At 38.7% G+C, this 13,098-nt stretch overlaps 1 protein-coding gene across 1 annotated transcript in view; it reads right to left on the bottom strand.

Moving 5' to 3' along the window:
- Positions 1–13,098, bottom strand: part of LOC126470906 (methionine aminopeptidase 2-like) — a 114,842-nt gene that overhangs the window by 61,131 nt on the left and 40,613 nt on the right. Inside the window, exon 3 of the mRNA XM_050098937.1 lies at positions 7,213–7,338. Coding sequence (XP_049954894.1) covers positions 7,213–7,338 — 126 coding nt within the window. The remainder of the gene's footprint in view (positions 1–7,212; positions 7,339–13,098) is intronic.

Genomic DNA, 13,098 nt, shown 5'->3' with positions numbered 1-13,098 from the left:
ACTTAATTATGTGAAATGTCACTGCTATTTGCAGTTGTAAATAAATTAGTCTGGCTGTAAGAATGGTTTTTAATTTCTTTATTGCATAATTATGTTCTTGTGCTTAAGTCAGATTACACAAAAAATTACAGTTCTCATAATCATGCAAAGTTGGCAAATGATTTACATTTGAATTAAGGAGCCTTTACAGTGGGTGTGTGCATAACTTTCTACAAACATAAGCCATTTATTGTGTTAAGGACAAACCTTTTGATGAAGCCATGTGATCATTATTCTGTAAAGGCCTTAAAACATAACAAAATACTACTTTATGCCCCACGGGCTATACAGCCATGGGTTAAAATTAAGTAATTGTTCATTTTTTAGAATATAAAAGGACAAAATAATAAGTCACTAGAGTCATTAGAAACTGTTTTATTTAAGGCATGGTATAATTATCTTACTTTGCCATGTATTTAATGTAGTTCTTAAAAGCCTTGAATTTAAATAAGATGCCTAGATTCAATCAAGCATGCAGACACGGGGTTAAAAATCGTACATTCAGTTTATGTAATGTTATTTATGCCATTAGGTTTTCACCGACTGATTCCAAATCATGACTGGTTAATACTTTAAAATGTATTTGTGTTCCAGAACTTAAAGTCTTACCCAAATTGTATACAAGACATGCCTAAAGTATGTTCAGCATGTGGATGTAGCACTGAAACAGATGCACACTCATTCGTACCACACTTACATCATTAGAGATTTATACTGGCAAAACTAACTAATTTTCAATGAAAATAAATCTACATCTACATGAATACTCTGCAATTCACACTTAAGTGCACGGCAGAGGGTTCATCAAACAACATTTGGATTATTTCTCTACTGTTCCACTTCTGAACAATGCACGGGAAAAACAAACAGTTACATCTTTCCATGTGAGTACCAATTTCTCTTATTCTATTATGGTTATTAGTTTTTCTTACATAGCTGGCAGCAAGAAAATATTTTTGTTTTCAGAAGAGAAAGTTGTCAATTGAAATTTCATGAAAACATCTCGGTGCAACAAAAAACACCTTTGTATTAATTACATGCCAACTCATGTACCATATCTGTAGTGCTCTCTCCCCTATTTTAATACAATACGAAAGGAGCTGCCCTTCTTTGAACTTTTGATATGTCCTCCATCAGTCCTATCTGATATGGACCCTATAATGTGCAGCAATATTCCAGAAGAGGACAGACAAGATTGGTGTAGGCAGTCTCTGGTACATCTGTTCCATCTTCTAAGTGTTCTGCCAATAAAAAACAGTCTTTGGTTCACCTTCCCTGTAACATTATCTGTGTGATCTTTCCAATTTATGCTGTTTGTGACTGTAATCCCTAGGCATTTAGCTGAACTGACAGCCTTTGGATTGGTGTGATTTATCATGTAACCAAAATTTAACGGTTTTCCTTTAGTACTCATGTGGATGACATCACACTTTTCATGACTTTAGTAAATGTTAAGTGACATCATCATCTACAAACAAACTAAGACGGCCGCTCAGGGCCTGTAACACTACCTTCAGGAATGCCACTTATCAATTTTGTTTTACTCAATGACTTTTCGTCAGTTACTGTGAACTGTGACCTTTCTGACAGGGTATCACAAATCCAGTCCCACAACTGAGACGATACTCCATAGGCATGCAGTTTCGTTAGAAGCCGCTTCTGAGGAATGGCGTAGGAAATCTAAAAATACAGAAACACTTTGAGATCCCCATTGAAAACACTCATTACTTCATGTGAATAATGGGCTAGTTGTGTTTTACAAAAAGGATATTTTCTAAACTCATGCTGACTATGTATCAATATACTTTTTTTTAGGCACCATATTTATCCGATTATAAGGCAAGGGTTTTTCCCAAAATCATCATTCAAAAAATATGGATTCATGTTATATTCACAGATTTAACTATTGCTGCTGAGGTCAATGTTTTTACATTGACTAATAGATTAATGTAAGGGTTGTCTTACATTTACAGATGTAGCTTTGGCTATTGAGGTTTTGTACAAATTTATTATGAAGAATCCTAAAGGTTAGGGCTTAGCAAACAATACTTTCATTTGAATAGGCTCATGATTTCCTAATTCACAAGAACACTCCATGCAGTAGTGGCCTTACGCAATCACGCTAGTGCAAGGCATACGCGAGGAACTATGAACTAGGCACTATAACAATATAGTGTTCTGCTTAAAAACTGACATTTTTGTGAAACACAGGATGAAATAACATAGCTTTAAATTCTATCAACTTAAAAACTTTAGTTGTATTTGAACAAGTTTGCAATAAAAGTTCACGTACATGTATGGGCACTGTATAAGTACATTAAGGCTGCTTTTTAAGTAAAGGTAACACTCAAAGGCAAAAATCTTGCCCTCAGAAACCAGAAAGTCTGAACCCACGTCAGTGTTCTATTTGGTTATGAGAAACTATAATGATTTAATAAGTGGGTTGCAAATGAGAACTTCAGTTGCTGTTTGATGTATTAAACCACCAGAGAAAAATGTCATCAGCTTTTAGAACACGGTGGAGACATTAAGATGAGAGTTAAATGTCTAACAAAGAGAATAAATCACATTGAACTGACAGCAATTGTCATTGCAAGAATAAATTACAACAGAAAGACTCATTGTGGAGATACTACTAACAGACATCACTAGCTTATGGAACGGGCAAAAGTTCGAGATTTGGTCTGACCCATGATTGCGATCTTTTATTTACGTATTAGCTGCTGTTGATACATATGACTAGCACCTAGAAGATATTGCCTTCTGTGTGTCAGTATTAATCAGCCTGGTTGCTACTATGGTGAGTGCAGGGACCGGAGCGAGCAGGCAGTAAATTTCATCATGCTGCCAACTATGCGAATCTATATCGCATATCTGGGCTTTTTATAAACATCTACCATGTTTAAACTGGAGTTTGCCTGAATCCATATGTACTCGAAATTGAACTGGCTTTGAGACTGGCCAAATACTAAATAATAGCATACATTTCTGTTAGAAGTCTAGACTGAGGCCAGTAGCATACTTTCGTATTTCATTTGGCAATGTTGTTGATGCTCACCATGAGGTATGAGGAGAATGATATGGGGAGTGTCAGCTGCTGGTTCTACACAGCCAATAAGAGAGCAGTGGGCACATGATACGTTTGGAAGCAATAAACATTGCTATTCTCACTTCAACACAGAAGCGAAATCCACTGTGTGTTCAGGAAAGGAACAGCTTTGTTCCCAGATCCCAACATAACCACAACCTCAGAAATCCCAACATCTTTAGAAGAAATAGCCAAATATTTGTGACAACAAAGATATAATATTCACAGTTGTCCTGATAGGATGATAATTAAAAATACTGATACCACAGATGACAAGCTAAGAAACACAAAAAATTCAGTGAAGATAAAAATTATTGGAAGAATTAGTTTTTGTTTATTTTATTTCTCCTTATGTTATCAAAATGTAGACAATGAATAAATGGCACAAGTTTATAACAGGTGTAACGTTAACCTTTTAGGCAGATACCTTACGTCAATAAAAGTCTGTAGTTTTGATTAGACAGAATTTGCCAAAAAATAATATTTTTCTTAAGGAACCTGATAAAAAAAATGGGGGTCGCCTTATATTCAGTGTCATCTTATACTTGAGTAAACACAGTAATTTGTAATGTTTGAACATAGCGTATGTTCCAAAACACTACTGCAAATCATCATCAGCGGTATGTGTCTGCCATTTCAGCAGATTATTCATATTGCCTTTCTTGAGCATAGGTGTGACCTGTGCAACTTTAAGTATGGATCATCAAGCAAGTTGGGGTATATGACCACTAAGTATGGAGCTATTGTATCAGCATATTCTGAAAGGAATCTAACTAGCATACAGTTTGGACCACAGGCCTTGCCTTCATCAAATGATTTAACCTGCTTCACAACACCAAGGACATCTACTTCTAAGTTACTCACAGTGCCAACTGTTCTCGAGTCAAATTCTGGAATAGTGACTTTGTCTCGTTTGGTGAAGGAATTTCAGAAAACCATCTTTAGCAACTCTGCTTTAGAGGCACTGTCACTGGTAACATTACTATTGCTGTCATGCAATGAAGGTACTGATTGCGTCTTACAGCTGGTGTACTGTCCACACGACCACAATCCCTCTGAATTATCTGCCAGATTTTGAGACAGCGTTTCAATGTGGGAACTATTAAAAGCAGCTACAATTGAAGTCCATGCTAAGCTTTGAGCTTCAGTAAAAGATTGAAAATTTTAGAGGTTCTATGTACTTTTTTTGAATCTGGCATGCTTTTTTCATTGTTACTGAACCAAGGTTCTGATCTGTTTAATATACTATGGGGGATCAGTTCCAATTCTTATTAATTTATTTGGTGTAATTGTCATTGATTCTATTTCTTTCAATTTCTACAACATCTGGTTTACTCTTACATATTCAGTTTGGAAGGAGAGGAGATGGCTTCTTAGGAAGGTATGAAGCCAGTTTTTATCTAAAGTTTTCCTACAGACATATTTTGCATTTATTTTTGGTGGATTTTGATTTTACAATATTCAGTCTTACCACAATGACCTTGTGGTCACTAATTCCTGTATCTATCATGATGTTCCCTATTTGCTCGAATTATTTGTTGCTAAGAGGTCAAATATTGTTTTTGCAACCATTTACACTTTGTGTGATATTGCAGTATCTGTGTTGTTCAAAATTAAGATGCAAAATTCCTTGGGACATGGATGCATGTCTGAAGGAACAGGCACTGTGGCGACTACAGCAGTTATGAAATACATGAAAAGTATTCACAGTTGCAAATATGGACAACCATCAGCTGTACACTGGAATGACAACAATGAAAATTTGTGCCGGACCAAGATTCGAAACTGTATTTCCCACTAACTGTGAGCAGTGACCTTACCATTTGGCTATCGTGCACAACTCACGGTCAGTCCCAAACTTCCATGTCATCATCCACACGTCTCCAACCTGTACTCTTACATCCATTATGTATATCCCCATACAGGAGACATTCTGGGTATGGCTTTCATGGAGTTATATGGGCCATGTACCCAGATGGCTGTTAGTGTGATGCTGCCAATACTCAGACCGAAGATGCTATTTCATTTTAGTCTGTTTTATCTACTGACAGTGATATGGATGTAAATCTTAAAGAAGATATAGTTGTGAAGGAACTGGCCAAATTATTTCACTGTTCTTATTTGTATTTTGTCTTTATCACTTTTAGAGATTCTTGTATAACAATTCTGATGATGAATGCTTGATCTTTGAAACATGTGAAGTTCTTGCATGTATGTCCGAAGCAACTTTGCATCATAATTCGGATCAACACAGCACTGCAATATCATATTTATCCACTGACACTGGGCAAGCGACTTTCAAGTAAAATGTCTTCCCTGTACAGGAATATACATAATAGATGTATGAGTACAAGATGCAGACGCATGGTTGACAACATGTGGATTGTTGGGTCTGGCCATGAGTCATGCTTAGATATCCAAATGATAGGGTGACTGATAGCAAAAAGTGGGAAATCAAGGTCTGAGTTATGGTCCAGCTTCAGTTTTCATTGTCATCATTCCATTATACAGCTGATGGTTGTCCATATTCATAATTGTGAATACATTTCATGTATTTAGACTTTGAGTGGGTTCCTGAAATATTTTTCGAAAATAATTTTCGGAGAAAGCATTAGTACAATTTCAGATAAATGCAAAATTCCTGATGCACAACATTCAAATGAATCAGGTAAGGTCTTGTTACTATAACTCTGATATGTGCCACAAAAGAAGTAACACTATGTGATGAGTTGATCTCTAGCTGCTGTTGGTATCTTTGATATGCCATGTGGACGTCATTTTCTTCACTGTGAACAAAGACTGCTGAAGTGTCATTTTCTGCATAATGCAGATGCAGTGTGGAGCAACAGGGAAAAATTATTTAGTTTGTTTTTTTAGTATTTATAAGTTGAAATGTTTGGTAGACTTGTGCGATTTTTGGATAACGCAGTCTTTTACAAGGGCCTGAGAACTATTTGCTATTTGTGCAACAGTCAGAAAGCAATGGAGGACACACTTTTCAATAATCTTCAGTCCACGGGTCTACAACTGACCTCACCAAAACAAGAATAAAGTGTTCTAACTCTCAAAGAATAATGCGGAGGAGTCAGGATCCATGACGATAAATGAAAGTCTACTGTTGTTTAACTGACTAAAATATTCTGAAAAAATTTCACACGCACTAGCATCAGTTTTGAAAATCACTGAACTTATCCTGTAGTATTCAGCACTCGACACAGCTCAAAATGGTTCAAATGGCTCTGAGCGCTATGGGACTTAACATCTGAGGTCATCAGTCCCCTAGAACTTAGAACTACTTAAACCTAACCAACCTAATCACACACATCCATGTCCGAGGCAGGATTCGAACCTGCAACCGAAGCGGTCACCCGCACTAGGGATTTTGCACCCAGTTTTAAGTAGTCCTGCACCTGGTCTCTGCAGTGTATTAAGGTAGTTTTTGTACTGTTGGAAAGTTAGGATGATGTCTTTCTTTTCAGTAATGTTACCGAGGACAGCTGCAGGCCATGCAGCAGAAGACAGAGGAACCCACAGAATAAATGTTTTGCACAAATGAAGATAATGTCTGTATGCTTCTACTACAACAGATCAGTTATAATCTGTGTGTTACCTTCTTGAAAAATCAATATGCTACTTGCACTCAAAATCAGAAAAATCATTAAGAGGAAGAAACTATTTTCAACTAATGGTCCCTGTCAAGTTTTCTCTAATGGTCATTTTATTGTCAAGCAAAAATAATGTTGCTCCAGTCAATCTGTAACCAATTACATCATCCATGAAGTTCTCTCCATACCAGTACAACTTTTTCCCACAAAATTTTCATGAGATTTTTGGGGGCACTTGAAGCAAACAAAACATAATGCTAATTACAATCTTGCTTGACATAGTGTGGCAGATTCTTGTAATTCAATGACTACAGCAAAGTCTAACATATTTTAGTATTAAATCAGAACAAAATTTTAAACTGTCAATAACATAACATTCAAATTTAAACTGAACAGTTATATGGAAATATAACTGCCCACATACAAAAAGAGAGAGAGAGAGAGAGAGAGAGAGAGAGAGAGAGAGAGACTTTACTGTACCATTTGGGAAAAGCTCTACAATAGGTATGGATGGTGGGTCCGTCTGCTTTCTTTCCCCTTCTTTCTTGTCATTGTCCTTGCCCTTTCCTCTGTTACGGCGCTTCTTCTTCTTGCCATCCTTAGCACCTGTTAAATGAGGAAGTTACAATAATTATTTTCCAGTGACTAATCAATAATTATTCAAGTACCTGAAATACTGAATTATAAAAATAACTCAATTTTCGATAAATAGCACAACACTTGCATAAAAGGTACATGAGTACATTAGAACATACCTGAAAATCTGTCAGAAAAATTTTCACTTGAAGCACAACAATGAAACACGAGAAGTATATTTTCTGGCACAGTAAGACAAATTAACATGTATTGTTTCTCCTCAACTGCTAATATAAAATTAAAGGAGGAGACACCAGTTTCATAATTTGAATCTTCGTCCTGTATATATCAGTATCTCATGCAAATGACTGCAATAAGCAAGATAACACTACTGATCTATAGTAAAAACAGCAGTCAACCAGTCACAAATTAAAGATTGAATAACAAAGAAGTGAAGGTGACTGTTATACAAAATATCTAACTTTACCACAACACAAATGTTAATTTATAATTTTCATTAATAGCCAAGTGTGTTAACTTGCCACTTCCAGGATTCTGGGAGGCATGTCTGTCCTAAATCAAAAAATCCATGCCATTAACAACAAGGGCTCGTGTGCCAGTCAGCCTGACTGTGTTTTTAGGCAGTTTTCCATATCCAAATAGTTAAATAATGGGCAGGAACACATGTCCTGCCTCCAATAAATGCTACACAAATGTTTAGAAAACATTCTCACAGTTGAACATGTGATTGATACTAAAGGCAGACAGATGGGGTACACAGATGCCATTATTATTATTATTATTATTATTATTATTATTATTATACATTTTGAGACAAGAAAAGCTACTGTATTACAGAACTTTGTAATGAAGACATCCTCAGGCTAGAGACCCAAGAGACTACTGTCTCTAGCCACTGAGGCTAGTGGCCAGAGACTGGGCGCACACAGAGAGGTGTGTGTGTGTGTGTGTGTGTGTGTGTGTGTGTGTGTGTGTGTGTGTGTGTTTTGTCTACTTTAGAAAAAGGCTTTTTGGCTGAAAGCTCACTTGTTCAGCCTTTTTTTGTTCTGCCTGTCTGCAGATCAACATCTCCTCTACATGGCGAGTAAGCAATCCTTTTCCTAATATTGTCATTATTCCATCCTGTATTTTCCACTGTTTGATTAAGAAGGTATGCTGATCCAGTATAATATTACTGACTTCTTGTGGATGGTAAAAACCATAAAAAACTGTTTGTGATCTCAAAAACAACTTATTTCATTCCTTTCTATTGATACTATACTGATCGAGAAATCATTATCACTATGCAAGGTAGTTACAGCACTCTGCAGACACTGACATATTCTTTGCCACAGTGAAGGCGTGCAGGTGAGGGTGGTGGTTGTGATGATGATGATGATGATGATCATTATTATTATTATTATTATTATTATTATTATTATTGAAGCTTGTGGGCACTCAACGGAAAGGTCATCAGCACCCTTACACTCATTAAAACAAACAAATGTGGCTAAAACCTTGAAAATTATTCCACACTCGTGCACTCAAATCAAGCACACAATCACTCAAGTTGAGATGCTCTAAAACAACGGAGAAAGTGTAAAAATTGCTATACATTAGATTAAAACACAAGTAAAATGACAATGGAGCTAAAAGAATGTATCAGGTAAATGTGACTGGCTGACCATTTACTAAAATATGGGTAAAACAGTCACCTAGTTAACACATTAAAACCATCACCCTAAAATGTTGGACAATTCACAAAACTTTAAAATTTGATCCACATTTTTTGAACATTACTTAAAAGTGACAGCAGATCCGTCAGCAAATCCGCCGCGGCCCGCTAGTCAGAATATACAACACAGTCCAACAAAATGTGGTGCACTGTTATCTGTATGCCACAAGCAGCACACATTGGAGGGTCCCCTTACCAGAGCAAGAAGCCATCCATCATAGGACTGTGGCCTATGTGAAGAAGAGTAAGGAGGACCTCAGCCCATCGACGTGGCTGGAAGGAGGAATGCTACGGCTGCATTGTGGGCTTTATTAGATAGAGCTTGCTGTATGTCACTTCCAGCCACTCATCCTCCCACTCACGCAAAACTCCAGAGCTCAACAGCGAGGTAATAGCATGCAGGGGGATGGCACAATACCTGATGACGACTTGCGGGGAACATAAGGAAGGATCTAACAGCCAATGCTAGATCTGCCCTTTCATTCCCCGCAAGTCCTATGTGCCCTGCTACCCAGCAGAAAAACACTTCCTTGCCCAGTTGTCGTAGTTGGAGGAGAGCACCCTGGATATTCTGTACCACTTTATCTGCTGGGTACAAATGTTTCAGAGAGTGAAGGGCACTCAGGGAATCAGAACAGAGAAGAAATTTAGTACTGGAAGAATGTGTGGTCTGCTTCAGTGCTCGCAAGATTGCACATAAATTGGCATCAAACACAGTAAAATCACGAGAAGTCGACCCTTGAGGACATGATCCGGGAAAACAACAGAGCCATCAGCAGAGTCCCCCTGTTTCAACCCATCCATAAGGACGGCTACATAGTTGTGGTGCTCAGATAAAATGTCAGAAAACAATGTATGGAAAGCAGCAGCAGTAGTGCAGTCCCTCCTCGGGGTTGCCTCAAGTTCTCCCAAGTGAAATTCCCTGGTATTTCCCTGCTTTCCAGACGAGTTTTAGAATTTTTCCCTGACAAATTTTGAGATCTTGAGCATGGATAAAGTCTTAGATTGACAAAAAATATAGGGACTTCCATGTTTCTAAATGTGTGAGCAAAAATCTTAAGTACTAACATCAACATCTTTTGTAATGAACTGTTTTTAGATGGAGAAAGCAAGCCAAACTGTACATGTGTTTCATTAAGACCACGGACATTATTTTGTTTCAAGAAAACGAAACACATTTGGTGACGAAAATCTGCATTTTCTTAGAGTCACAAGACATTTTTAAAATACATACCTTCACTGATTTCAGAAATAATCTCATAAAAAAGTAGGCATCTTAAAAAAGTGTGTAAAGCAGGGAAGAGCTGTGTAAATCAACACTATAAGTGACCACCAATAAAATGTTGGTTCTACTATGCTCATTATCATCAGTTATTACTCACTGTGTTATGTCTATTATTTTAAAGGTATTGTGTGCCCACCTGCTTAACTGAGTGGTAACGTGTTTTCCTAACATGCAGCAGGCCCAAGTTCGATTCCTGGCCAGGTTGGAGATTTTCTACACTTGTGGACTGGGTGTTTTGTTGTCATCATCATTTCACTATCACCAACATGGCAGCTGCCCAATGTGACATCACCTGAACGAAGACTTGCAACCCGATGGCCAAACTTCCCCGGATAGGCCTCCTGGCCATCAATGCCACACGATCATTTCATTTTACAGGTATTTTGTATTTTTTCTTTTGAGAAATATATGAGTACATAGTGTAGAAACTGCCAGCAACTGCCACAATTGCCTTCTTCTTGTCATCCATGCTTTCCAATATATGAACTACTTTCGAAGTTCCAAAATGTACTAGAATAAATCACATGTCTATGAAACACCGCAATGTACAACGTACTTGCAGTGAGACAGTCACAATTCCTGAAATCCAGTGCCCACAGCCTTTGGCCTGCCGAGGAGCACTGCAATCCTGGGTCCATGGATCAACAACGGAAATTTGCCGCATTACGCCACACAAAAACAAACCCGGCCTGCGGGCAGATCGATGAGACTAGATCCAGTGGGCAGAGCTTGCACATTAGTGGGAAACAATGGGCTTTAGATCAGCAGACACGATCCGTTACAGATACCCACAGAAATTGCGAGTCATTGGAAGTCCACTCATGTGGCAAGCTGTTCACATGCCACAGATACAATGTTGATAAAAAGAGACTGCAGTGATCAATCCATGCAACAGATAACTTGCTTGAATACTCTGAGATTAAGTACTAGTGAGGATAGGTAACAACTCTCCATGAAGATGATTGCTGAGACAGGAATGTAGGAAAGACAATCACACTATCACAACTAAATTTTCAGCCATAGCCTTTTTCAGAAAATGAGAGCACAAACACACACACAAACACACACACACACACACACACACACACACACACACACACACACAACCTTCAATAATCATGCAGACACAACTCATTCACATATGACCACCATCTCCGGCCACTGGATCACCAGTCTCTGAGAATCAGATCCGAACAAACCACTCCTCATGCCTCTCTGCCTCTTGGCAGCTGCAAGGCTAGTGGCAAGAAGTGGTAGCACTGACTGCAAGCTGAGGGGAATGGTAGGAAGGGGAGAAGTGGTAAGAATGAGGGAGTTGGGAAGTAGTGCATGTACTCAGCTGCACCCACCCAGCAACAATGCATTACGTCTCAGTACACAAAAAATTTCATCTACTAACTCAAAAATGAGATTTTTCCAGTGTTTTCTTCAAATTTCCCTGAAATTTCCTTGATTTCCGTGACATGTTTGAAATTCCCTGATTTCAAGAACTTGTGACAATCCTGCTCCTGTACTGCAACAAATCCAAAATTACTCCGTGCCTCTGCAGTAACCAGGGCAGCAGATGGTTAAAACCCTGGATTTCAGGTCATAATTGTTCCACACTAAGTAACTCCCAGCACACACTGCACGCGGATCTGAAACAGCTTGTTCCTCATAGACGGTTGGGGAAAAGGCATTTCAGAGTTGTATGGTATGTGGGTGAAGATGAAGCTGCGAGGAACTTACATGCCTGATGCACCATGAGGAGCTGCCACCGGATGGTAAGTGGTGGTTACCCAGCCTCAGCACAGAGACTGGGTGTGTGACTGGTCCTACAAGCACCCATGGCCAGCCAAATTCCCCCATCGTGGACAGTGTCAATGATCTTCAAATAACAAGGTCTCACTGATCTATACACCATGCATCCATAGCCCGGCTGTGAAAGCACGAAAGCCCTATAAAACTAGAGCTGATACACCCTGGCCACTCCCCAAGACCTGTAGCTAAGGTACTTTATGATGTTTAGTGCCTTGAGAGACTGGGCTTTCAGGTCTCTCAGTTGTGGCAACCATGACAATTTGGAGTAAAAAATGAGGACCAGACCTCAGTGAGTCTCTAAAATGTGGGATGGTGTCCATCATAGACAAGTCACATAAATAAAAAATATGACAAGAATGACTGAAATGAACACAGACACACTTGTCTGCAGAAAACTGAAAACCTGTCTCTAAAGCCCACTTCTCTCTGCACTGTAAGCTACAACTGATGGCTCGCTGTTGCAACACTGGAGGGGGAACAGAAAAGACACAAAATTGTCCACCAATAACGAGCACTGTACAGGACTTCATACCATATACATGAGACTGCTTACTACTATGGCAAAGAGGGTAACACTTAAAACACTGCCCTAAGGGACACCATTATCCTGCTCAAATTGGTTTGACAGCGCATCACCAACTCAAGCTCTAAAAGCCCCTAAGACAGGAAAGACTGATGCAGTTGCACGAGAACACTGTGTCTCCAAGTAGTGTCATATGCCTTAGCAATATCAAATATGCCAATACAATGATGTTTACATAGAAAAGACTGCTGAATAGCCACCTCTAGACACATTGGACCGAAATCTCCAGAGTCCAGACACAGAGTGGCTAAGGACTTGCCTGGTCTCTAACAACCAGACCAGACAACGGCTAACCATTCGCTCTAGGGTGTTTCCTACACAGTTCATTAAGGCGATACTCCTGAACTAACTAAAGGAAGATGTGTGGTCTTTTCCTGGTTTGAGGAG

This window comes from Schistocerca serialis, chromosome 3 (assembly GCF_023864345.2).
Source record: "Schistocerca serialis cubense isolate TAMUIC-IGC-003099 chromosome 3, iqSchSeri2.2, whole genome shotgun sequence".
NCBI lineage: Eukaryota > Metazoa > Arthropoda > Insecta > Orthoptera > Acrididae > Schistocerca > Schistocerca serialis.
The sequence above is the reverse complement of the archived record's forward strand: the minus strand, read 5'-3'. Positions and strand labels throughout refer to the sequence as shown.